Source organism: Aquila chrysaetos, chromosome 3 (genome assembly GCF_900496995.4).
Source record: "Aquila chrysaetos chrysaetos chromosome 3, bAquChr1.4, whole genome shotgun sequence".
Classification (NCBI taxonomy): domain Eukaryota; kingdom Metazoa; phylum Chordata; class Aves; order Accipitriformes; family Accipitridae; genus Aquila; species Aquila chrysaetos.
Window position 1 is genome coordinate 67,066,887 of NC_044006.1, and position 26,723 is coordinate 67,093,609.

The 26,723-nt window shown below is 40.0% G+C and overlaps 1 protein-coding gene across 2 annotated transcripts in view; it reads right to left on the bottom strand.

The window, feature by feature from the left end:
- Positions 1 to 9,844: 9,844 nt before the first annotated feature.
- Positions 9,845 to 26,723, bottom strand: part of WDR37 (WD repeat domain 37) — a 49,738-nt gene continuing 32,859 nt past the window's right edge. For both annotated transcript variants that reach the window (XM_030009173.2, XM_030009174.1), the window contains 3 exons: positions 16,284 to 16,418; positions 15,502 to 15,616; positions 9,845 to 14,120 (listed from right to left, as the gene is read on the bottom strand). In XM_030009173.2, the coding sequence (XP_029865033.1) occupies positions 13,989 to 14,120; positions 15,502 to 15,616; positions 16,284 to 16,418 (382 nt within the window). In that variant the 3' untranslated portion in view covers positions 9,845 to 13,988. The remainder of the gene's footprint in view (positions 14,121 to 15,501; positions 15,617 to 16,283; positions 16,419 to 26,723) is intronic.

The window sequence follows — 26,723 nt, forward strand, 5'->3', positions numbered from 1 at the left end:
TCTGGCTCAAATCAAGGACGTACCTGTTGTCCTTGCACAGCCAGAATGTTTCTTTCATTCTTGCCAAAGTTTTTACATAGCTTGGTGCTGATTTACCCTTTGAAAATTAGTTAAATGGAAAAAACTGAAATATAAATACCAAAAATTAAGAATTCAGCCTTGCGTATTATTTATTAAATTATGCAGCTCTAGGGGCAGTGTCAGAGATTTCCTCATTTAACATCTTTTAAGTGTATGTAGATTCCTGAAGATTGCTCATTTTTAAAACAATGGGATCTTTCCATTGAAAGGACCAGGGAGCATATGGGCAGGAAACTGCAATCTTTTCCCTGCAGAGCCATTCCTAATGAAGAAGAAAAGACTTGTTTTGTTCCCAAATAAGAAAAAGGACCTGTCTCTGCTCTCAGATACCCCATGTAAAGCTGATGTTGCTAATGGAGCTACATCAGTGCAAAATCAGTGTCATAGAGAAGAGACGGGCTCTCTCATGGGGAAAAACAGTGTGGCCCTATAGCAGCGCTCTTGGCACGCAGTGTATTTTCTCTGTAAAGCCCTTGGACAAGAGTTATTCTCAACATATCTCTGAAGGGCCAATCACTCAGCGAGCAGATGACACTGTCCCAGCACCTGCAGCTTTCTGATGGCCAGAGCTCACCTGTAAGTCTAGCAGTTCACTGGTATCTCATGGACCCAAGAAACAAAGGACAAGCCCCATCACTTCAAATTCTCCTGGCCTAGGAAGTCAGATCCCCTGGGGCAAGGAGCTTCCTTCCACAGCACTTAGGTGCTAAAAATCCCATGCTCTCGTTCAGCTTCTAACTGCCCCTCCACAGTTCCTCAGAGGAGGATCCCAACCAGGTCTTCATGCCCCATTGCCACCGGTCCCATGTCCCCAAATCGGGGCTGACACACATTTGCACCAGCTGATGGAAGTCACCCCCAAGAGTGATCCCCCTCTTCAATGTACCATGCCACCCCCTTGCTCCCCTAGAGACAAAGTGCCTGTATTGGAGGCTCCAGATCACCAGTCACCATCCAAACACAAAATAAGGGGGTTGACCCTGTCCAAGAACTTACAATGTAAAAAAAAGAAGACTAAAGGCATGAGGGAATAGAGGCAGGAGGCAAGCACGGTCAGCAGCAGCACCTTTGCTATCCTTGGGCTGAGCACTAGGCTATGCTGTCCTTAACGCCGGCTGGGGGAACAACCTATCCACTGTACTTGCAGAGAAATCACTCCCTGATATACACCAAATATTTTGTGTAAATCTTATTGGCAGTTTCTTCACGTCAAAAATTGCACATTTGATGGAACTACAGGACTGAAAATCTATGCCTTGATAGAGCTCCACCGAGCTCAGCTGGACTTGCATGATGATTCGACTCGCAGGATCAAGGTCTCCATCTGCATTTTGACATTGTTTATTTCCAGCAAGAGCTCTGTAACTTGTTGGCAAGACGGACGGTGTTTAGAGGTCATTTGTTCTGTTGCATCTGGAGAAGAGGAGATAATTTTAAATACTTGTAATCAGCTTATTAACAAAGTGGATCAGAAGTTAGATACCATTTCTCCTATGATTTTGTACTTGTAAACTTCAGGAAAACAGGTTAGAGGAAAAATCAAAAGGATATTAACTAAAGATCAAGATCAAATTAAGCCGGATTAAAATAGCTCTACATGTTATCAAGTATAACACAAGGCTGTGTTGCAAGGTGGAGTGGAGGTCCAGATAAATTAATCTTTGGCCTTCAGTATGGGAAAATAAATATAAAGGCTATTGACAGAGCAGCTTGGTTGCAGCATCACAGAAGCTGCTTAGGAAAAAGCCTGACATGGACTTGTTCACGTGTTTGGCTTTACCTTTGTCTGCCCACTCAAGTCACTTTGAGACAGGAAGACACTGAAGTGGGAAAAAAACCCAACCTTTTTCGGTGAGGAGGAGAGGACAGCGGAAGGGAACATCTCAGTGGTTGCGGCTTTCTAGTGGGAGAGCCGAAATATGTTCTATTTCAAAGACAGTTGTAGGTGGTTCAGGGTAAAAACTCAAACGAGCAGTTGAGACTCTTGCAAACACTTGATTGCTGAAGGCTCATTGAGGCCAACAGCACTGCGTGGAGGGATGGGGTTTGGAAGAACCAGAGCATGTTTGGGTACTTAAGAGCCCAACGAATAAGATACTTACATAACACTAAACATAGTGTTTCTAGAGCACTCAGGGCAATGTGCAGCAGTGCTGCAAACACAGTTAATACCTTGTTGGGGGAGACCTTAGCTGCAGAAAGATTACTAGAATGGATGCACACCCTCTTGGCAAAGCCTCTTGTAATCAATAATAAAAACCATGGTCTCTTTGGTAAGGAAAATATTATTCCCATCTTTCTTAAACTTCAGTTATAAGGCAAACCTAGGAGTTTGGGGAAGTGGGTGGTTTTTCTAAGACTTAAATTAACCTGATTTCTCAACCTGTGAAAACACCAGTCAGGATCTGCCTGAACTGAGACTCATGCCCACAGCCTCAGCTGAGACCTCCTCAAATACTCAGGTGCTCCTGCCCCCGGGTATCACTGCGCAGAATCACACCCACTCCTCCAAAAGAAAACTGGCAAAAACACGATGTCACCCTCCCTGTCCCACAGCCCATTCCTCCTCTCACTCTCACGGATGCTGACTTTATTCATTTTCTTCACCTTCTAACTCCTTTGCTCACCTTAGTGACTCAAGCCCATCACCTTCACACCTTCTCACCCTCTCCCTTGCTTTTCATGCCAGAGTTGACGTGCCCTTCCTTGGGGTCCTTGTCCCAGTCCCCTGTGCAGCCACCCACTGCCACCAGCCCCAGCCCTGCCGCTCCTGCAGAGCTCCTGGGGCATGTCAGCCATGGTCCTCCTGCAGCGTCGCAGGGCCCTGTCATCGGTCTCCTTGCAAACACCAGCTGAGCTCCTATACTGATGGCTCACAAACCCATCTCTCTCCAGACCTTTTACTTCTACCCAAATTCTTGTTGTCCTAATCTCTCCCAACGCTCAGCTGATGCTGAAGTAGAGCAGAGCTGCTTCTCTCTAAGTTCTGCCTTGCTCTTGGTTGTTACCTTCAGTTCAGAGTTCAGAGTTTTGTTCTGGATTTTGTTATTTATTTTTTTTACACCATCAGTGAAGCACAACCTTTCCCTGTTCAGCCAAACTAAAATGATGGTTCTGGTCACACCCCAACTTACCGCAAACTCATTTCCACTGGTCTCACATGATACAGCTGCAAATATCATTCTCCTCTGACCATATCAAAAGTCTCTTTAAAAATGCTGCAACATCAAAAGTTTGAATTTTTTATTTTTTTTTTAAGGCCGCACAACCTCACAAGGTACTTTTTTTCACTTCAAAGGCCCTTTGCAGCTGCTTCTTCCCACCTCTCTCTCAGCCATTTGGATGCCCACCCTGACCAGCCCCTGGCAATTACAGACACTCGTTACCTTTCCAAACAACCACTTTTGTCCAGTGCCTTGTGCTGCCAATACTGTTTGCAAATCCCTTGTTATTCTCCTCCACCTTCTTCTGTCCCCACAGCTCCTGCACAGCCTGGCGCAGTGCAAAGAGCTGGTGTGAAGGGGAAAGAGGGAACTTGCTAAGTACTGAGGAGCCTGAAAAACATGAAGGAGAAGCCTCTGTGTGTGTCTGTGAGCTGCTGCTTACTGTCTAATGCCTTCAGCAGGAGCAACCCTTGTCATGTTGAGGTGGGTTGACCCTGGCTGGACACCAGGTGCCCACCAAAGCCACTCTATCACTCCCCCCTCCTCAGCTGGACAGGGGAATGAAAATATAACAAAGGGCTCATGGGTCGAGATAAGGACAGGGAGACATCACTCACCAGTTGCCATCATGGGCAAAACAGACTCAACTTGTCTGAAAATTAACTCAATTTATTACCAATCAACCAGAGTAGGGTAATGAGAAATAAAACCAAATCACAAAACACATTCCCTCCACCCCTCCCTTTTTCCCGGGCACAACTTCACTCCTGGATTCTCTACCAACCCCCCCAGCGGCACAGGGGGACGGGGAATGGGGGTTGGGGTCAGTTCATCACACGTCGTCTCTGCTGCTTCATCCTCCTCAGGGGCAGGACTCTTCACTCTTCCCCTGCTCCAGCGTGGGGTCCCTCCCATGGGACACAGTCCTCCATGAACTTCTCCAATGTGGGTCCTTCCCACGGGCTGCAGTTCTTCACAAACTGCCCCAACATGAGTCCATTCTGTGGCATGCAGTCCTTCAGGCACAGACTGCTCCAGTGTGGGTCCCCGCAGGGTCACAAGTCCTGCCAGCAGACCTGCTCCAGCATGGGCTCCTCTCTCCACAGGGCCACAGGTCCTGCCAGGAGCCTGCTCCAGCGCGGGCTTCCCACAGGGTCACAGCCTCCTTCGGGCACCCCCCTGCTCCGGCATGGGGTCCTCTCTCCCCAGGCTGCAGGTGGATATCTGCTCCCCCGTGGACCTCCCTGTGCTGCAGGGGGACAGCCTGCCTCACCATGGGCTTCCCCACGGGCTGCAGGGGAATCTCTGCTCCGGCGCCTGGAGCACCTCCTCCTCCTTCTTCTGCACTGACCTGGGGGTCTGCAGGGTTGGTTCTTTTACATGTTCTCACTTCTCTCTCCAGCTGCCGTTTCTGTCTGTCCCGCAACTTTTTTCCTTCTTAAATCTGTTATCCCAGAGGCGCTACCGCCATTGCTGATGGGCTCAGCCTTGGCCAGCAGTGGGTCCGTCTTGGAGCTGGCTGGCATTGGCCCTGTCGGACACAGGGGAAGCTTCCCGCAGCTTCTCACAGAAGCCACCCCTGTAGCCCCCCCGCTACCAAAACCCCGCCACACAAACCCAATACATATGTTATGCTTGCAGGATGTTTCACCCAGTTCCCTTACTCCCTTACTGGCTTTATACATATTTAGGGCTTCTATATATTATAACAACAATGATGATATTGGGCAAAATAACCCTAATCTTCTGTACATTATTCTCCAGAAGTACCTCTACCTACTTGTCTCTGTTTCCAGCAGAGCAAAACTTAAGGATTTTGGATGGTCTTGCCTGCTGATAATCATATTTTTCTTGTTAATGCTGGCTTTATGTGGACCACAGCTAATCTCTGCAGGGATATGGCTCTAACTAGCTCTTGGTCTTAAACTTTCCTTTAATGCACTGTTCATAGTTGATCTGTTTATAGCTGCTTCTTTTAAGACCTTGCCAGTATGTTTTTCAAAAGAAAATACTAGTTTGACAAAATAAATCAAATCATTAAAAATACTACTGCAAACACACACCTGCATGAACATAAGGGAGACACTGCAGTTCAGCAAGAAAAGAAGAAAAAATTCAGAGTTTATAAAGGCAGACACAGGGGGCCCTTCCAGCCTAGTTATTGTCTAACTGCAAAATCAGACTTTGCTACAAGGGCTGCCATGAAGCGCCAAGCACTACGCACACAGCACCAAGGTTTTAATGTGGGCAGATAATGTCCAAGTATTGAGAATTTGACTCAATAATCCTCACGGGTCCCTTCCAACTCGAGATATTCTACAATTCTATGATTGAATAGGAAAGAGACTGTGTAAATCCTTGAAGGCATTCTTAAAAAATGCCTCTCCTCCAAAAAGAGGGACTCCTGGTCAACAGAAGTCCTGGGAAGGGATGGAGCACCACCAGCTCTGCAAACAGCTTCACAGAGCCCCATTTCTTCCACCAATCTGGTATAAAAACAGGCTCTTTCCTCCCGATTTCTGCCACCTGGCTCCTGTTTGGCCTGAGTCACTGTTGAAGGCAAAGCCCTCCACTTTATCTCCGTGTGGCTCCATCTCTCTGTGGCACAAGAAGTTACGACCAAGTTTCATTGTATGCCTTTTCAGATACAGCAATCGACATTCAAGGTCAAGATCCTGTGCCTGCACAAAGGTAAATAAATGCCGTGTACTTGCTCACTTCAAGGAAGTTGTATTTTCTGGTCAAAAACCATGTGGAGACAGAAGTCTGTACCTCCTCGTTGTCACTGCCTGCTTTTACACTTGTTTTTAGACATAGAAGATCCCCCCTTGGTAGCTTATCTGCAGATGGGCATCCAGTAGTGTCCTCAGGTTAAGCACAGGAGAGATCTAACTGTACATCGCAGTTTCAGAGAAATACAGCATCAGTTTGAATGGTCAGACCCGTATAAATGCATACATTCAGGTTTGATTTCCTCAGTTTTACTCATAATGGCAGAATTTTATCTATGTGTATACATATATGTATATAAATGTATCTTCAGCTAAACCTTCAGTTTCCTTTGCTACGGAAAACTTATGCTATGACTTCTGCATGGGTAAAAAGATTTTTGCAATAGGAGCAATGAGCATCTGAAAGAAAGTGTTTATTCATTGATCAGTAAGTTGTTATATCTGGAACTGACAGAACGTAGCTTCAGTTTTCCAACAGTAAACTCCAAGTAACCTTATATAATTTGGGAAGGAAAAATCATCTCTCTGGTTTTCTTATATTCAGTAAACCATGCATCTGTGTCTGAGAACTTTTCAGTACATTAATTCAGCAACAACATAAAATATATACAAAATTAGGGTATACTTTTCAAAAACAGGCACCTAAAATGAAGTTTCTAGCTCCATATTTAGGCCCATGAATCTGATTTTCCAAACTACTAACCACCTGCCAGACTGCGCAGAACGCTGATGGGAGCTCAGCACTTCTGAAGGTTGCACCGCTCAATGACAGCATCCAACTTTTTGACAGCCTTCTGGCAGAGACAGTTTTTGCAAGCTTCATAAAACATGAAAGGCCAAAACAACATTTCCTGCAATTATCTACACTGAAAAACAATCTTAATTAATAATGATAACACCACTCCCTCTACACTTAAACTGCCACTGAAAAGTTTTGCTTTCCCTTCATTTCTCTCCCTTTTCCCTAATACTTTAATCCTGTACTTCAAGTTTTTATCATACTATCAACCTGATTTCAGTGGTGTTTGTTGTGTACTGTGTCAGATTTTACTCTTTCTTATTGTTAGGATTACTTACCATACTACATGCTCAGTAATTACAGCCTCAGAGGACATGCGCTGTTCCACTAAAATACTCAGGTTCAGTTTTGCGTCTATACAAGGCTGATCTTGGTGACATAGCAAATTTAGATAAGGTTTAAAAAAATAACAAGAAATTTGAAATCAGATTTCTGCCTTTATCCAAATTAAGCACTTAAAGTAAAAAAATTTAAATGTATTATATGCAAAACCACCTAAATTTAGAACATTAGCTTGATGGAGTTAGCCAGTTATTTGTCCTCTTTTCCATCAGGTCATGGTTTGGATGAAGGCACAAAATGCCACCTTGGTGTAAGACCAATACTGTCTGTACTCTTAGGTGTGTATTTTGACCAAAAGTCATTGGGGACAGCTGGAGTCAGAAGTTTGATCAATGAAGCCAAAAATAATCTTCTACTTACCCAGATTTGTGAGGGAGGATGTCAAATTTTGACATCTCAACAAAGTGAAAATTTGAAGGAAAGGCCAGTTTCACCTTTCCCAGAACTAAGACTCTACTGAAAATACAGCAGTATCTCCCTGATATAATCTATACGTTCGGATGCCTCTATTTTGGCTTAGCTAAAGAGATACCCTAGTCAATTCAGACTACATTGAATTAAACAGAATTAAGGCAAGTGTTCAGAGCATTTTGCTCTGAAGTCATGCTCAAGCTTAAAATGCTGAACCTTTCTTTCTAGACTGGCCACATATTCTCAAGGGGATCATGCAAAACAGCATCTCCTTCTTCCAAATCAGCTGTTCACTCAAGAGATACCCAGTCCGGGAATGACTCCTAATAAGCCACATGCCCTGCTGTCATACCTGGAGTTTGTAGAATGGAGCTTGTTTGTATGTAACATTTGGAATCCTCTACAAAGATTACAAATCCTAGGAGTGCATGCATCACCTACCTGAGTGATCTCCACACCATTACGACACTTGAAACAGAGAATTGAATATACACAATTAAAATTGGGTCTATATAAGTAAGCAAGTTTTTTCCCAAACCAAGGACATTGAAACCAACAAGCCTATTCTTTTAAAAAATGCTCGCTTTAACTGCCAGCTGTTTCCATACCAGGCTTTGGACATAAGGACATCCCAGTATTGGCATTTCCCAGCGAGCTCAGTCCCTGCTGCTCCTCCCTCTGCAGGCTGTCTCTGCCCTTTCCCTTCTCATCAGGTCAGGGGCATCCACTAGACTTCGGCTTCCCAGCACAGTTTATCCCCAACTGACCAATAAATTTCATCTTTTGGACACGTACCTCCTCCTAATCACTCTGCTGTCTCATTCTACCTGGCTCCCTCACCTGTCCAATTTTTATTCCTGTTTTTCATTCCCTTTCATTATTCTTCCTTTGTGTTCCTCATCTGCAGTCCAAACACTTTCATCACAAATTTGCTTCTTTAGGGTTCTCATATGATCTTATTTCCTTCTCAAATGCTGGCTCACCATTCCTGCATATGCCACAGACTCCCAGTCCTTGGTTTGGACCCTTTCTCTGTAACTCTTCTACAGCATTTGAAATTATTGTCTGCTCCTTTCTGATGCCTTAAGTCACCTACAGCATCACTGCAAATCTAGTTTTTCTCATCACTTAAGGTGCACAGACTTGATTCAGCCTCCAGTAACCCCAGACCATTAATACATAAAGCCTTCAGAAAATTTCATTATTAAAAATTTGCATCTGATCAATTTAAAAACAAACCAAAACAAACAAACAAACAAAAAAAACCAAACATGAAGATGACAAAAAGCACACTGGCATCAAAGTCAGCTCCAAACATCAAGCCTCTGCTCCCAGCACAGGACTGCTAGATGGTCTCATTTCATGGAGCTGCACACAAGGGTTTCTTTTCATTGGCATTGTGCTTTGAAATAAACACATAACTAAATTTGTTCTACCCTGGGGAGAGGAGAAAGATGACAAATACAAGTGGGAGAGGGGAGCCACACAAAATTAATATTAAACTCAAAGCAAATACAAAGTATGGCAAGTTTTGGCGGAAGCAGGTGGAACTGTGCGGTCAGCAGCAGCTGGAAACAGGGCCTCAAGTAGCATCAGGCAACACGATTAATTAGCAGTGCTGTCATTCTACTGTGTAGCAGGCACCAGCCAGACCAAAAAAGTTTCCATTTTCAAAATAGTTCAAGCCAGAACTTTTTTTTTCTACTTTCGACTCCCTTCTATTGCACATGCCATCACAGACACTTTGCACCATTTCTATTTTCCAGCAGAAAGTCTGAATATTTAAATTCTAACTTCTAGATGGCACACTGAACCACCCTTCAGAAACTCCCCAAAACTATACCAGGTGCTTAAGCTGCTAATTCAGGCACTTGGATTAGGTGCCGCAAATGCTCACCAGCCTCACCTCTTCACTACGGAGAAATGGCATGTCCTGGTACTAATGGATATTCTCACTCGGAGGACACTGACAAGCAGCATGCACAGCGCATCTGCAAAAACCCAGACTTCTCCAGTATGATGCCTCTCCCAGTCACTGGTACATTTTGACCAGGATTTACAGTCTGAATTAAATGGGATTTCCTCTGTAAGCTCCTGCAAATTACTTATGTTCCGAAAACTATGACCTGTGGGAATTAGAAAAGGTAACAACACTACTTTAAAATATCACAAGGCTGAATAATTTTTCAGTGACATACTTTGGTCTCAGTGGAGGATTAAATAAAATCTCTATGCCAGTCTAAAGAGCAAACTGTGATGCATGACAGAGTGGTTCTTCTGCAGTTCATCTTCAGGTTAGAACACAGACATCCTACTGAAACCACTTATTTGTGCACTTTATTTACTCATAGGTTCAAAAAAAAAAAAAATTTTTAAAAAATCCAGGCTTCAACACATAGTCATCTTCAAATCCCCTCCCCCCCAAAAGATGAACAGAAATGGCCTTTGTAAAGGGTATATAACTTAGGTCATTAAAAGATTTAAGCAGGTTACAAGCATCACAAGTTTAAATCAGTTGCAATAAGCCCTGACTTGATTTAAATCCCTCAATTAAAATCAACTAATAAACAGCATTTGGCATGTTATCTCAAGTAAGCCCTCGCATCAGTTTTGCCACCTTGTAACTTTGGTCTTTTATTTCTGGTCCATATCACCGGAGACACTGATTAATAATAGTTTTCCAGAGCACAAGCTCTTGAGGATTTGGAATGAGGCAATAAGGGATCCTAAAGCACACTGAAGGAAAATACAGTATGCATAAAGCAACGTTCTGCACTCAGGTACTGGCTAGGCAGCACTCTGCCTAGGCATCCAAAACCCAGTGTCATGGCTTACTACAACACCGAGCTTTTGGGGATTTATTTCAACATTGCAAAGCTTGACATTTTGAATAATATGGGTGCAACAAGCAAACAACCTTTATTTTAACCTACAGAAAAAACTGATGGTGGGGTTCCCCCCGAGAGAAGTTTTGCAATACTTTTGCTGTATTCTAAATGTATAAAAACTGGTTTAGGTTTCATTTAAAATATGGATTTATAGAGCACTGTGAAAAGTCACATGGAGACTTTTGCATAATCTGCATAACAAAATGTAATTACAATTTTTTTTCCATACAGAACTGGAGAAGACAGTATAAATGTAGGTCTGAACACCTTTTCAGTCTATAGACTTTACCGGCAGCATGACCATTTGTGCTACAGAGGTCCTACTGTAAGGGAGAGACCTGGCCTTCTTCCAGAAGAACTGTGCCCACCAATGCCTTGGAAACAAACTTTGAGTAGAAAAGAGTGGAAAGTGGATAGGAAGATCCTTTGACTACCAACAAAATGAAATACTAAGATTAATAGCAAACTTAACACAACACAGAAGAACAGCAACTTGCAAAAAAAAAAAAAATTGTTGAATGTTTTAATGCATTTTGAATCATAATGAAGAAAAACATTTTACATCTAAAAACAAATTAGTAGAATAATAAAAAGTGGTTCCACATAACTTATAAATTCTTTTTCCAAAAAGGTAGTTTTCACAGATTTAGGCAACAAATAAGATGTTTCATTCCAGATCTTTCTGACTGTAAGGTATACACAAACCTTGTGAAAACTGATGTGCATTGCTTGAAAGACATAAAAGCTTGATTTTGCCCAGTGATGAGTTTTCCATGAAATTCTGCACAATACTGAAACTGTAACTGCAACTCTCCTCCATTTTATGAAATGCTGGACATTGTTCAGTGCTGAAAAACACTGTTTAGAACATTCAAAGCCATGAAATGTTTTCCATATATTTAGTCAATGTACTATTATTCACTACCATTGCTCATGTGTGATTCACTTCAAGGGGAATGGCAGCCTCAGCTTAACCTTCGGTACAGTATATAAAATTAAGCTAAGCAATAGGTAAGTGTTTAGCTGATTTAAGTATTAGCCTGCTCATAAGAACGTGGCTCTAGCACCTTGTTTGGTTGATTTTTTTCAAAGTGAAAGCGTGTAATCATCCCATTCCTGGTGCCAGAGGATGGTCCCTCTGGTGATATAAAAAGTTTGCAGCAATGATGATTAAACTGCATAGAGTCTAGTGGTCCTGTATTACATATGTATTAGAGAAGCTGTAACAGACAATTTAGCAGGACCAAAACCAGTTGCCCTCTCCTCCACCTCAGGTAATAAAAGGATAGTCATTGCTCAAGATACTACATGCAGGTCATGCTGGAAAAACTGCTTCTACTGGCTGGAGAGACATTTTTCTCTTTTTTAAACAGCATCAACCTGTTTAAAGTTCTCTCTATTACCAACTAAAACAAAAAGTGAATCTTTTTTCTTAAAGAATAAAACCTGCAACCCAACATCAAATGGCTTTACCCAAGAGTCAACACTCTCCTCCTGCCCCCCAAAAGTTAAAATAAACTTTGACACCATCCTTTAACCCTTGTTATCAGAAGACTTAAAACTCTGCAGCTGCTTTCTCCAACCTCACTAGTTTTGGTATTTTAAGATTACTTCAGTACAATTCTGTATATATCTTGCATATCAAAAAAAAAAAAAAACCAACCCAACTCAAAAAAAACCCAAAAACCAGAAAAAAAACACCAAGGGACCAAGCTACTATGATGACCTGTACTATAAAGATACTACATATATTCTCCATTAAATACCTTGAGCTTCCTTAATGTTATGCTCCAAAACAATGTCTAGGACCCCAGTTACCCTACAATTATTCAATGATGCATTCATCACCCCATTGCACTCCAATGGCATTTTATGTTAGTTAAGAGAAGAACCAGTTAACACATCCATTTTAATGTCATTATAGACAGTGCTGTAGAGGACATGAGCACAGCTATAGTTTCATGAAATCATAATGATGAGACAAAATGTTCCTAATACTTATCTTATGCCAACTCACCATAAACTCCATGATTCCCATCGTAAGAGCGCACCCTCAGCTTACCCTCACCCTTCATCTTATACTGTGATATGTCAGACAGTTAGGGGCAGTATCTCCCTTTAGCTAAAAAGAAGTGTCTGTCTGAAGCAGCCTTTTTGTTCTTTCAAAGACATCAGCTGCCACCTATATTTACTTATATAATCAGCAGCTGTGGTATAACACTCCACTGCCAGTGCAAAAAAGGCTAAGCGTAGTGAGGAGCAAAACCAGAGTAAGGTCATTTGGGAGAAAGAAGGGAGACCTATGTTAATTACCCCCTTTTGGAACAGAATAGGGACTGCAGCAGCCCTTGCCACAGCTGAGAACAGAAAGGTGACAGATGATGTTTACTTATCGTATTGCTCCATTAGCTTTAAGTGTTAATTATCTCAAGGATCACATTTAGCATGATTGTCTTTCCTCTCATGTCAGAGATAGTACTTCAGCCAGAGACCAAAAGTGCTTTTTTCTAGGCTACAGAGAGATTCAATGCATCTTGACCAACATTCGTTTCTGAGGTAGTACTCATTTACTTTGTATTGCTGGCTCAAAGTAAAAATATGGGAAGTGAACACAATTAAAAGTATGCTCACTGTAGGTATACTGAAAAAAAAACCCAAACCCCAAAAAAACTATTTCCTTTCTGGGCAGATCACCAAAAAGAAGCAATCCTTCTTACAAAGGTCAGCTGACATTCACTGGTAAAGTCAAACTTTCATAAATGGTTTATAACAATAGCTATAAACTAAAGTGCTTCAAAATTTGCTTGACTAGATTTCAGTGATTAGAATCATAATGTTCTGGATTTTTGCTAGTATGAAATGCCATGAGATTTTAGAATCACTTTATATACGAAGGGCAGAATGAATATTTTTCTTTTTCAGAAGCAAAAGTACAAAAAAAGCATTCCAAATAAACCTGGCAGTCTATATTCACTACAAGTTGCTTGCATTTTCCTTCTCAAATCTACTATTTCTCCAGTAACTGGAATAAAAATGGAGTTGAAGTTGCACTATACTGCAGCACTAAAAAAAAGTATTCCAAATCAGACGCAAACAGGAAAATGTTTACAATCATACAACTAGTGAAATTCACACTTCATTTCAAAGTTTTAGCCCTGCAGATTCTTTTTAACACAAGGCAGATATGTAGAGTCATGGAAAAATGTAACAGACTGCTATGCACTCTCTACGTTAATTACGTTTCACATTTATGTCACAAATGTAATGCCCTACTGTGTATCTATTAAATGCTAAATAACTTATGAACATTTATGTGCTCTATGCAACAGTGAACATATTGACCAGTGGATGCCAAAATATAAAAGTTCATACACAAGACAAACTAATTTTAAAAAAATCACATTTTCTGTACAATTCATGCAAACTGTGCACAATGTGGGAACAAGAACAACATTTGCTAAAGTCTCCACTTAAGGAAGAGCTTTTACAGCGACAGCAGACCAGTGTTCAGAAAAGTCTGCGAAAGTGTAGAAGTCCATGGCAACGTAAAATGCAAAAATTATCCAGCATTTCATTTTTCTTGTAACAAAGCAGGGATGTTGATGTTCCAACCAATAGCCTGACGATCAAATCCACATGTGAAGAGGTTACATATTGGATGGTCCTCACTCCATGCTGAGCAGCATACCATTCTTCTGTGGCCCTGCAACGGTACGGGAGATAGCAGTATTACTTACAAGGTATTTTGAAAGCTTCTACGTCAACAAGTTAGTGCAACTCAAAATGCAAACTTGCTAATGCTCACACTAGTTTTCAGAAACGGTACTTGAGAAACCTAGAGGTCATTGTTATCTTCATCTGCAAGGTAAAAATCTTTATAACGATGAGACTCCTTAATACCAGCACCAGATCCATAATGACAGAAGCATACAAACATGTGCACCAAAACTTTTGAGTTTTCCAAGGTATGTTTGCTATCTAATTACATTTTATTTACAAAAGCAAACTGAATTTTGATTTTAGCATTTTTACTTATAAAAGCAATCTTAAAATATGGAACTTGCTGGCAACTACTTTGTTTTAAACCTGCAAAATTAAGTGTCCATCATGTTCATAATTCAGAAAGGATAATACTACAGCAGGAAGAATGTCATACTGAGGAAAAGCAATGCCTTATCTATTGTTCAAGTCCAATAGTAACAAAAATGCCCCAAGGAGGGTTCTGACCAACATTTAAGTTCCAAATAAAAATCTGCCATGATTTCAGTAGTGTCAGCCTGAATGGAAATATTAAGGAAAAAAAAAAGAAAAAAAGAAAAAAAAAAGAAAAATCAGGACTAAACAATAGACTAAAAAAAAACTAAACTAGAAAAAGACTAAAAAAGACTAAGTAAGTCTTAAAACCCCTTCCTAAATTCTGTCAAGAGCTGCTGAATCCACCCAAAAAAGCCTACTGAAGTGGCATAATCTGACTAATTTCACTTAGTATAATTTACTCCATTAGTGATGCTTGCCATGCCAAATAGCACCACAAATGCACAAAATCTGATGGCTGCAGCAAGGATGGTTTAGTACGTGGTACCAAGTATCAAGAATGCACGTTCATGAGCAAGGAAGGAAAAAATAAGATTTACCACCAAATCATGCAAGGTGAGCTCACAAAACTGACCCCCACTTTTTTCCTTTTATGTTTCTTTATATAACACTGTGTAATTGAAAAAAAAAAAAAAAATTTAAACCTCCTAGTGAGAGCCATGATTCACATCAAGACATTAAAACACATTTGAAATGCTCTTACACACTTTTTCCATTTCATAGAGAAGGCAGACATTAGTTTCACTTTAGTAAGGAGAAAAATTATGATGAAATCCACTTGAAACATCATTTCCAATTCCAATTAAAAAAATTCAAAATATGTTACTTATTTGCATGTTGGTCATTTTCAATAACTAACAACAGCATATTTGTATAGACAAGTGTCTTTCAGCATTTGCTCAGCTTTTAAGCTATGGAGACGAAATCCTACTTTTAACCTTTTATGAAACAAGAACGGACATATTCGAAGGCTATAAATATTCAGTTACCTGTCTATTACTGCGAGGGAGACGTGCTAATCGCACTCCTGACATGTCAAATAATCTAACCTGTCGGTTGTCATGTGGAAGGGCGATAATTCTTTGGCCAACACATACGTTAATCCTGCACAGAAGAGACAAAAGTAGGTTACATACAAAACAGTGAGTCTGGCAAATAAAACTTGACAGTACAAGTTTAAGCTCATGGGAAGTGATACAGCTGAATTTTTCCTGATTAGAATTCACAAGTTAAAAAAGCATTAAACCATTAAGGTGTTTTCTATTGTACTAGATGCTCAAACAGCCTTAACATCTGCACCCCGTGTAAAAAAAATCTCAGAAAAGCAATACTATGTAATTACTGAAAATTAATGTTGACTACACCTGCATTTTATAAAACCACTTCAGACCTTTTGCAGAATCTCACAAATCTCAACTTTAATTTTAGCGACTAAAATTAAATATATATTCAGTGAATTAATAGAAGAGACCATTTCAGTTGGAAGGGACCTACAACGATCATCTAGTACAACTGCCTGACCAAAAGTTAAAGCATGTTATTAAGGGCATTGTCCAAGTATCTCTTAAACACTGAGTGGCTTGGGGCATCAACCACCTCTCTAGGAAGCCTGTTCCAGTGTTTGACAAGCCTCTTGTTAAAGAAATGCTTCCTAATGTCCAGTTTAAACTTCCCCTGGCACAGCTTTGAACCATTCCTATGTGTGAGAGAAATTAAGAATTAATTAAGAAAACATTAATTAAGAAAAATAGTAACTCAGAGATCTGCTTACCTGTTGACTGCAGAATCTGTACGGATTGTTGCAATAGGAGACCTCATGTTTTTCAAATCCCAAACTTTTACAGTACGGTCATCACTACCAGAAACAACATTGTCTCCCACAGTGAAAACTGCAGATGTCACAGTGCTAAACAATCAGGAGCAAAAAGAAAGACATCAAGCTCTAACGTTCTTTATTAAACTAGCATCTGATTTCAAGTTCTATTTTCTGTTCCTGTGCTTCCTTTAAAATGTAACTTGCCATTTTTTTTAAACAAAAGTAACCTGAAATACTAAAACTCCAAGTGGGTATTTCAGAATTAAAAAATATTCTTACAAGACTGGCCCAAGAGCTAAGAAAAGAAGCCTAACAGTGAAGAGTCACTCTTGGTGGCATCTCTCATATTCCACTGATCCTAATATGAGCTAAACATGTCCAGTCTTGAAACCTTAATTCACTTTTGAAGTTCTGTATTAACATCCAGTAGGCTTATCAGGCAACCAAAACTGAATTAGTAGCATACAGTACAATTCTTCCTCTCAAGTGTTTTGAGACTAGTAGTCAAGTTCTTTTATTTTCCATCCAAAGACTTCTTTAGAACTACCTCACAGGCATTTGTCATTCACAGCACAGACACTGAGGAGATCCAAAATACCTGTCTGAGATGTAGCTAAAGCTATTTTGTACACACACCTAAACATGCTGTAATACATACACAGAACTTCCAGTATAACTCCACTAGCAATAGCTACAGCAGTCTAATAATTTCTAATTGTGATTTCTATTCCTGTTTACAAGTAGCTAAAGTCTGACAGTCAGATAAAAAATGGCAAGTAGTAGTAGTAAGAAACACAACCAGACAGGTCTTCAAATTTCACCCATGATGTCTATAAATGCACAAGGGCAGCCAGAGAAAGACTCCCAAGAATATTCCTACCAACTGCAAGTGCAACATGTTACTTTCAGAAGAGATTATATAAAGAATTTTATTTTAGAATTTTACTCTCTTTGTATTTTATACTTTCAAAGAACAGTATACCACTGAGCTCAAATGAACAGTTCTCCTGATGATGAGCTGATTTTTTTTTTTAAATCTTTTACCTATTATTTCATACTAACCAATTAAAGTTTTTGTACTACTATTTTCATTTTAATATTGCGTGAATTCCCAACTCAAAACCAGTTATTTTCTGCCCACACAATGTACTAACAAAGCATTTTTGTCTCTCCCTAAAATCATTAGGGAAGGCTTCTCAACTCTGCTTCTACAGATTTGATTTAATGACCTATCTTGTAACTTGGGTCATGCACATCAATTTCTTAGAATTTAGTAATTTTAATTTAAGTTGTCAGTTGTTACTGTCACTTTGGTTGTTCTGCAGAAATTTGAATTCATGTCCTATCCAAGCTGCTGATTGAGATTAGCACTAGCCAGGTCACAATGGACCAGTTTATGCAAGCCTCTTAATTTAAATTGACACCAAATTAAGTTTTAATTAGGATGAAGGCCCACTTTATTCATGATACCAAGTTTCCTAATGCATTATCAGCTAAGCTACTAGGGAGATGATTACAAGAAGAACCAAGAAGTCTTCACCTAATCTTCTGGACTTTATGAACCAAAAGTCAGAAAGTTAAAACATACATGAAGGCCACAACTCATGAGTCTCTTTCATCAGGCACTTTCACATTTGGGAAGAAAACTCATTCACGTAGTCAAGTTAGTGCAGAATAGGGTTGGTATCTTCTTAGCACTGAACTTGTATTCCATGAGCCTGACCTCCATTAAACTTACTAATGTCTGCATTTCTCTCCTCACTAGTTCTTTATACAAGCTGAAAAATACCTCAGTAAAATGTTTCAGACTTTCACTGAACTCTATACTGCTGTAATACATTTGAAACAATGTTTATAAGTTTAAAATTCACTATTAAGTCTCCATACTTTGCACACACATTGGGAGACCTTCTTGCACACAACAGTATAAGGAATTCAAGTCATAGAAAAGCCCCAGGTGAGTAAATATACAGTGTTTTAGTATTCTGCTGCCAACACAGAAACCTGATCTGTTTTCTCATCATACATTTTATTCCAACTGCAGTTGGACTATGTTATGAAACTGTCTTAAAATAACCCTCCAATTTTGGATGCTTTTTTTCACCACTTTAAACAGCTTTCCAGCTTCTTTGATCTCATATTGGTTCTCCTTTATCACTTATCACTGTCAAACATAGTTAAGTTTCTTTGACCACATAAAGCTCTCTTATTCTTAGATTTATCATTTTTCAAATGAAAACATTTCAAAATTATCACCATGCAAACAGAATGCCAACTCTAGGTTAGCTTGACCTTTACTGCTCCTGTAAAAACAAAAAGACTCTCAAAAGAAAATAAAATCCTTTTCTGTACTGCTTTCGGTTTAACTATTCATTCAGATATTATTGGGGACACTAAGAAGAAGTTTGTAAAATAAAAATGCAATTAAGTTCTGCTGTAGCTCTCTCTGGTGACTGGGTAAGCGATAGAAAAGCAAAGCGAAGGCTGCCAGTCTGTTTTCAGTGACATCTTTAAAGGTGTTTAGTGGTCTTAGTCCTCTGCCTACCCTCCCAACAGTTCATCCCTCTAAGGCACGGAAGGCTGGGATATGCACTACTTGCAAGCACACCTGACTACGAAAACAGCCTTTTTCATAGGGAGCTTTGAATTCAAAGGCTAGATACAAAAGCACTTTTTACTGAATCCACTGTTTATGATCAAGAATTTTGGTCACAGTTTCAAAGCAAACTATATGGATGTACTGCATAACAGACCTAGATACTATGCTTTAAAAAAATGAAGCATTACTCTTCCAGGGAAACCTATAGATACACTCAATTCAATTCTCAAAGATAGCTCATTTTCAAACTAAGACTGCAAGACTAGAAGTTTTGAGTAACTTAATACCAAGACTAGAAAAGACAAAAGCAGTATCGTTCTCACAAACTTGACAGCTCTGGGGAGGGTACCAGCACTTGATTGTCATCTGAGAAAAGACCAGGTGGGTTTTTTTGGTTTTGTGTTTTTGAAGCAGAACACATTGAGTTAATATTTAAAAAAACACATAAATTCAAGAACATGTACAACACTACTGAGACTAAAGAAAACATGAGCAAGTGCTGTGCTTACAGGCTTTCTTATGCACTACAGATCATGCTTTGTCTCCTCTGCTATTCCAAACTGGGGCACCTCTTAAGGTGAGACAGATACATCTTATCTCATTTTTTGGTCTGTTTAACTAAGACAAAATAGCAACAAGAAGAAAGGCCACTTCCTACTTACAAACTAAAACAGGATTTCAGCCCAACTAAAGGGGAAAGGTGAGAAGAAAGGGAAGCAAAGTCTGTGTGGGAAGAAAGAAGTTGGTAGAACAACCAATATACAAATAACCTTTCAAAAGTATTGCCTCCCTAACCCCACCCATATCACGAAAATTAAAAGACTTTTTCATGTATTTTCATGTAGCTAGTTTTACTTTCTGTTTAGACTAGTCTTCAGTTTGTTCTAACCCAGATAAAACTGAGGTTAACATCCCCTTGGCTATAAAAAAAAAGTGTCAACAACAGATCATCAGACACCATATTAATGAAATGCTAGAAGACATTAGGTTTTTAATAACTCAAAAAGATGACAGGTATTGTAGGACATTAAAAAAAAAAACTGGCAAAGAGGAAGCAGTCTTATGACACTTCAAACCATGGGTCCCACAGGGACTTTGGTGTGCTACAACTATTCTCCAGAAAAGCTTCAGCCTCCGCCAAACCCCAGCAAAACTCATTTATCTTGTCATAGGGAGCAGCCGAGCGTGTACTTCCAGCTGACAGCGTGGCACTTCCTCACCACACACCGCTGCCTGGCCTCGAATATCCTGCTCCCTCCGTGGGTCTCAATCAACAGAAATACTGTAGTGCTAGCACTCCTCATTAGGCCGAACAGCTGTCTCCCCAGTCACACTGAGACACAAAACTGTTTTGCATAACAATCTGCTGAAATTTCACACATAGGGGAAGAAAAAAAAAAAAAAAATAAATAAAAAAGACGTTGAAAACGTTGGACCATGAAATGCTGACGCAGAACCCTTATTGGCAATGCACCAAAAAAAAGTTAACACTGTTCTTTCCATTTTGATTTGCAACCTATACTGGGATGTACTGTTGAACACTGGGAGACAACATGTTTTCATGCCTGTGAAAAGGCATCTACTCATAAGCATTAATCTGTGTGTGGGATGAAGTTCTGGAGAAAATGGATTAAAACAGAGCTTTCAGATAAATTTATTCAGTGTACACCAAATTGTAGTTAAACAGCAAAATTTGAGTGCTCAAATATGCCTCTCATTTTAAGTAGTAAAATACAGGAACAAAACCTAAAGGAAGCTATTTGGGACAGCATTTCCTGCACAACAGTTTGCTTTCTTTTAGGGGAACAAAGTGTATCCCCACACAGAACAGTCTGCAGCCTGCGGGGAAGCCACGACCTGGGTTTAAAACTCCAGATATGGACAACAGTTTGCCCATCTTAAAGGGCAATGACATTGGCCGCAGGAGTCCCAGGTAAGGAACACGCCAATACCTCCAAGTTTGATTGTGCGTTCAGATTTTAAAAGCACTAAAGGCGCTTGATTCCAGGAAGAGCTAAACATACAATTCCCAAAGTCTGTGGATTTATCTCCAAATATCAGCAGAGCTTTTTCCTCCAACTTGAGGAACAGTAACAACAAACCATGAAGGAATTAACACAGAAGGGGGAGTGGGGGAATTCAGAGATGACTGTTAGCACTGAAAAGTCATTTTTTTTAGCATTTAAATCAACAACATCTATTCCAGAGATATGTGTTTCATTACATTTAGAGAAAACTGCCAGTATCTCCTTTTCTCACTATTGTCTTAAAATAATAAAATGATACAGGATTGAAACCAATAACTAGCTTTTATGAGAATTACTCAATGGCAAGTTAGTAAATTAGTTAAGGTGCAGATATTTTTAAAAATCTATTGCATTACATTTATGATGGGATAAAAAAGGTCCATTTATCCTTTCAGTATTGCTGCATCTGTTATGTAAGCTTTAGAATGACAACACGCTAAAAAACGTTATGCTCCACTCAATACGATACAAAGAAAAGGCCTTCAGCTATGCTCTTTTGTGGGTCATCTGAAAAAAATCATAGCACTTTTTAGTGCATGCATTCAAGAATTGAATTAAGATTCTCTCCATCTATCGTAGTGAAGCTTAAAGCACTCATAAGCAACTGGATACAGATTTATTGCCTACATCTTTTTTAAAGTGACTGACAATGTGAGTGACAATGGCTAACATTGAATACAGTCAAAAGTTGTCTGTTACATACCCCAATCCCCAAAATAAAACACCTAAAGGGTTTTTTTTTCTTTTAGCTACAGGGCTTTTAATCTTAAGCACTTGCTCTTATAGCTTAAGGAGTAGTTTATTCAATTTTTCACATTTCTTTATTAATTAGGAAGCAATTTTTACCATGAGGAAGCTCGCCAATGACAACAGAAAACGTTCAAGAGCATAAAGGAAACAAAATTATCAAAGAATATTATCTTCCAGATTGCTTTTTCAGCACTTCGACAACTCCATGACAGCACTGGGTTGGGGGAAGGTTAGTAGAGAAAATGGGGTATTCAAGCTGTGCAAGAGAGCAAAGACAGGTAATTTGGATGAGCTGAAGGCATGTAAAACATATTGGCCACAGTCTATCCTGAAACAGATACACAAAGAAGCTAACAACATGGGAAGTTAGACAAATTCAAAGCTGGATGCTTGAGCTATCAGCTAATAAGGCTGCTAACAACTCTAAGAAAACTGTTGAAACCTTAACGTGCGCTGTTACATGTACGTAATAAGTGTAAACCAAAAGGTTTTTATATGTACATGTTTAGAAACACAAAATTTAAAAAAGCTAACCCTAGAGCTCAAAGTCCAGGCCATAATCTTCATTTAAAGAATATGCAACATGCAAATGTGGGATCAGAGCAGTGTTTGAAAGCCATGTTTGGGGGCTTTTTCAATGAAATGCAAGAGAAAATAAAAAACCACAGCAGACAGAACAAGGTAGGAATACCAACAGTAATATCAGAATCACCTAGTTATTCAGTTTTCTCCCCAAGCCTTACTGATTGTTTAATCAGAAAAATTTTGCATTTCTTGCAGAAGCTGGATTGAGAGATACACACATGGTGAATGCCTAAGGCATTCTTTGATTAGGAACAACAGAAAAATGGTAGACAAAGCATCATTGATGGCGTTAATAGCTGAAGCAAGAACAGAACTATCTTGAAAAGAACAGATGCTTTAAACTGGTCATAGTCCACTGACAGCATCCAACTTGTGACATTTTGTTTGGCACAAAAGACTCCTTTTCCTAGCATAGCTTTTAGTCAAAGGTGCAAAACTTGCATTTTTAGAACTACATCTAGATATGCTTTAGCTTCACCAAGAAAATGTGCCTGAGTAAGAATACCTAACAGCGACCTTGTAATATTGGTGATATCTAAAATAAGACTACTTTCCAACAGGGATGTCTAATGACACTGCTGCCTGAAGAGAAGGCATTTCCCCCCTGCCATGACTTGGTGAACAAGACAGACACATATCAAGGTATGAGAACTAAATCTTGCAGAATAAAGAATCTGGGAAAGCCAGCTGACCTTGGCAAACTTGAGTGTCCACAGAACTAAAGCAATTATTATTCTCTTGACGCAGAATGCCATTTTGACATTAATTCCCAATTCACTAAATGTCAGAATTCAGCCCAGCATCCTAATCAGCTGCTGCTTAATTATTTTTACATTTTTTAATTCAGACTTTCCAGCAAGCATAGGAGTTTGAAGATAAGTTGAAGCAGCAAGACATATTTGCAATTCTCTAGTTTCAAAGTTCTCAGGATGAAGCACAACTCACCATCCAGCTACATATTCAGAGACACAACCAGAGTGAAAGGAAGAAGAATATGCTGTAGTCTGAAAATGCTATAAGCCACCTTGTTCAGCTCTTTGTCAGAAATAACGTAAGATCCACTTTCAGCAATTTTTTCTCTGAGTTTGCTCAGAAAGTAACACAAAGATATGGATTCAACAGCTAACGAACATTCATGTTTGACGCACTGGCTCAATCCAGCTACAAAGATCAGTAAGTTTGAGAAGTCATAAACAAACTTTGTAATTTTTTCTGGCTAGGTCGAAAGTACCTGCTCAAATTTACATTTTTTTAAATGCCAAAAATGCATTTAATCGCCATGACAAGTTGGTGCATAACTACATACTGAACAATCAAGAAGTATTAACAAAGGACATTCACATAAGGATAGGAACCCAAAGCTGCTTCTGAAGACAACATTTTACTCTTTGAAGGATGGTATTTGCAAGTCCAGACTTGGAAGTCCTGCACATTTTTATTCAAGCATTACAAGAAACATGTGCCCAACCACTGTGTACCTTTGATGGTCACTAAACAAAACAAAACACTTCAATATTTACCAAGTAACTCTTAAGCAGCATATAAGCATCAACACACTACAAATATACAGCAAAAAAAGTGTATGGTTTAAAAGATGTATATGAATCCACTAGCTAATAAGCATTCTGTTGCCAATAGGGTATTCATTTATTTCCAGTGTTACTAAATTGTCAGAACAAATGTATAAAATCCGTAAAGTACTTGACTGGACCTGTACAGACTAAGATTTTTTTTTTTAAGCTACAAATGGTAAAGATTTCCAACATGAACATTTTAGAAGGCTCTGCACATCAAGATAGACCTCAGCATATGCGGAGTACTTGAAAAGACAGAAAAACCTCATCAAGCACATATGCAAGAGCATGTCAGTGCCAGAGTTGTTCAACTAGGTCACCACATTGGAAAAAGAAGGGCCTTCAGAGCCCCAACAAGACACAGCTGTGCAGGGGTCGGCAAACAAAAGCAGAAGTGAAGCAGGAATGAAAATTGCCATGTAGATGCCAGAATCATTTTGCTCTGAAGAGCAAAACCTTAGTTCAACTTGAAGAGTTCTAATCAATAACCTCTACATTCAGTAATTTCTCAATAGGAGAACAGCTGGTGCTAAATATTAGCACACATGTATTTTAAAGCAGTATCTGCTGGGAAAAAGGTGTTGGAATTTGAGTCCCCAGTATAATTTTTGGAAGCTTTAACTCAGGAAGTCAATTTAATTAACATGCAACAAGTCAGTGTCTGGATGATAATATAAATGTAACCTTTTCCCAGGGCTCTGTTAAACATCTCATAGAGGGATGTGACTGGGGATTAACAGCAGTTAAGCAGGATTAATATAAATTCCTATTGGTGCACACACAAAATCAGACAATAACAAAGATTTATATTTAGGCAAAAATTGGTCTTATTTCCACACCATTTCACTATTTTTTAATCAGTAGAGAATAAGCAAGTGAGACAAACTGGGGGCACGGCAAACCTAAAAGAAAATGTGACAAGATATTTTTATCACTATGCAAGCAGGGCACAGGCAGGTAAGTCATGTACTGAACTGAAACTGTCATATATATGAAAAATGTAAACAAGTAAAGTTTACAGATTTGGAAACTTCCCTAGGAAGATGCAACTTCGAAAAAGACCTGAATGTACTTTGAAGACTCAGCCCAACGCAGGCTTGACGTGCAAAAGTACTACCAATGTACTAAACTTGATCTGTGGATATATAAATGTCAAGATATATTAGAAAACACACTTTGAGGCAAAATAGGTAACTTATCAAAAAGAACCGGTGATTTGTAGAGAAGAGAATAGAGGAAACTTTTATCATCACCTGAGTATCTAGTAATATAGGAAACAAACCTCTTCAAGATGAAATCCTGCAGCTAGAAACTGAAGCTAGACAAACTCTGACTAGGGATGCACAAAAGGTTTAACAGGGAGGTTAACTAAGCACTGGGATGAGCAACTTACGGAATTTACCAAGGGCTAAGTTGAAATCTTTATCATTGGAACAACCTAACATAGAGGTGGCGATGCTACTAGAATTACCTCCTAATTGAAAACAGGCATCAATGCAAGAAGCTTGAGACAGATATGCTGATCACAACAGATTCCTTCCAGCCTTACTGGAGGAGAATTTATTTTCTTGGACTGTCACAGTAGTAGACTGTAAGAAATATTGTGCTTTTAATAAAGCAAGCAGTTGTATGCTCAGAACACCAGAACAATAGGTGATTTCTTAGTCCACTTACTTAAAATACAAATAATCTCTCATAGCTGATACACATAGACCTATTTTGACAGAACATCACTTCGTAGGGCAAAGCAATGCACAGCAACCGCTTTCCATTTTCAGATGTCAATTAACTTCATAAAATCATACTCTGCACGTAACAGGATTCTTTAGTCTCTCAAGACATCAGCATCATCCTGTTACATTTTTTACAAGGTAATGTGCCATTTTGACTAAATCTTAAATCTAACTCATTGAGGCTACCAAAAGGGACGTTGAAATTAGACCATCCGCATAAGCCTGCTCCCCCCCCCCCCCCCCGCCTCTATTTGCGCGGTTGTCCGCGGGGGGGGGGGGGGGGGGGGCGGGGCCGTGCGGCGGGGCCGCGCGCGGCCGGCAGGGCGGTGGCGCCACCTGCTGGCGCTGGGGGGCGAGGGCGGCTCGGGCCGCGCCAGGCCCGGCCCGGAGCGTCCGGCCGGCGCTGACCTCGCTCTTCGGTCTCCGGTGCCGTTCTGCGGCGCGGAGAAGCGCTCGCACCCCCCCCCCCGGGAGGAGCTTTACGTCACTCCGGAGAGAAGCGAGGGCCCGGCAGCGTCAGAGAGGGCGCGAGGGAAGGGAACTGGAACGCTGCGCCACGCATTGCTAGGATTCGGTGGTGGTTTGGATCCCTCGTGGGAAGGAGCATCGGGACAGAGTACGGTTTTGGGGGCTACAACGCAATAAAGACCGTGCGCTGGCCTCACGATCGAGATGTTTGGCACCTAGTTATATTGGTTTAACGCACTGGGGGTTGGTCTGGTGACATACACAGGAAAAAAAAAGAGATAGCTGCTCCATCAGCTCTTGACAGCTATTCATCAGGTACTACTTAGCAAGAGGCTGTGAAAACTTACAGCTGAGGACTTTAAATCATCAGCGTTAACGACTGTAACATCCAATTTACAGAACTGATTCCAAGAACCTAACAAAATATTAAAAACTTGGCAAATTATTCCAATAGACATTTAGGAAAGCCAAAAAATGTCTTGTGTGTATGTATTTTCCAGTCAACAAACAGTTTCTTCTATGCTGCTTAATGTGAGAAGATTGTTAATAGTGTTGATTAGAGAGTAATTAAAAAATACTTTGCCAATAGGCAGTACAATAATGGACCAAAAATAAATTCCCTCAAAGCATGTCTCGACTGCAAAAATACAGAGCTCCCG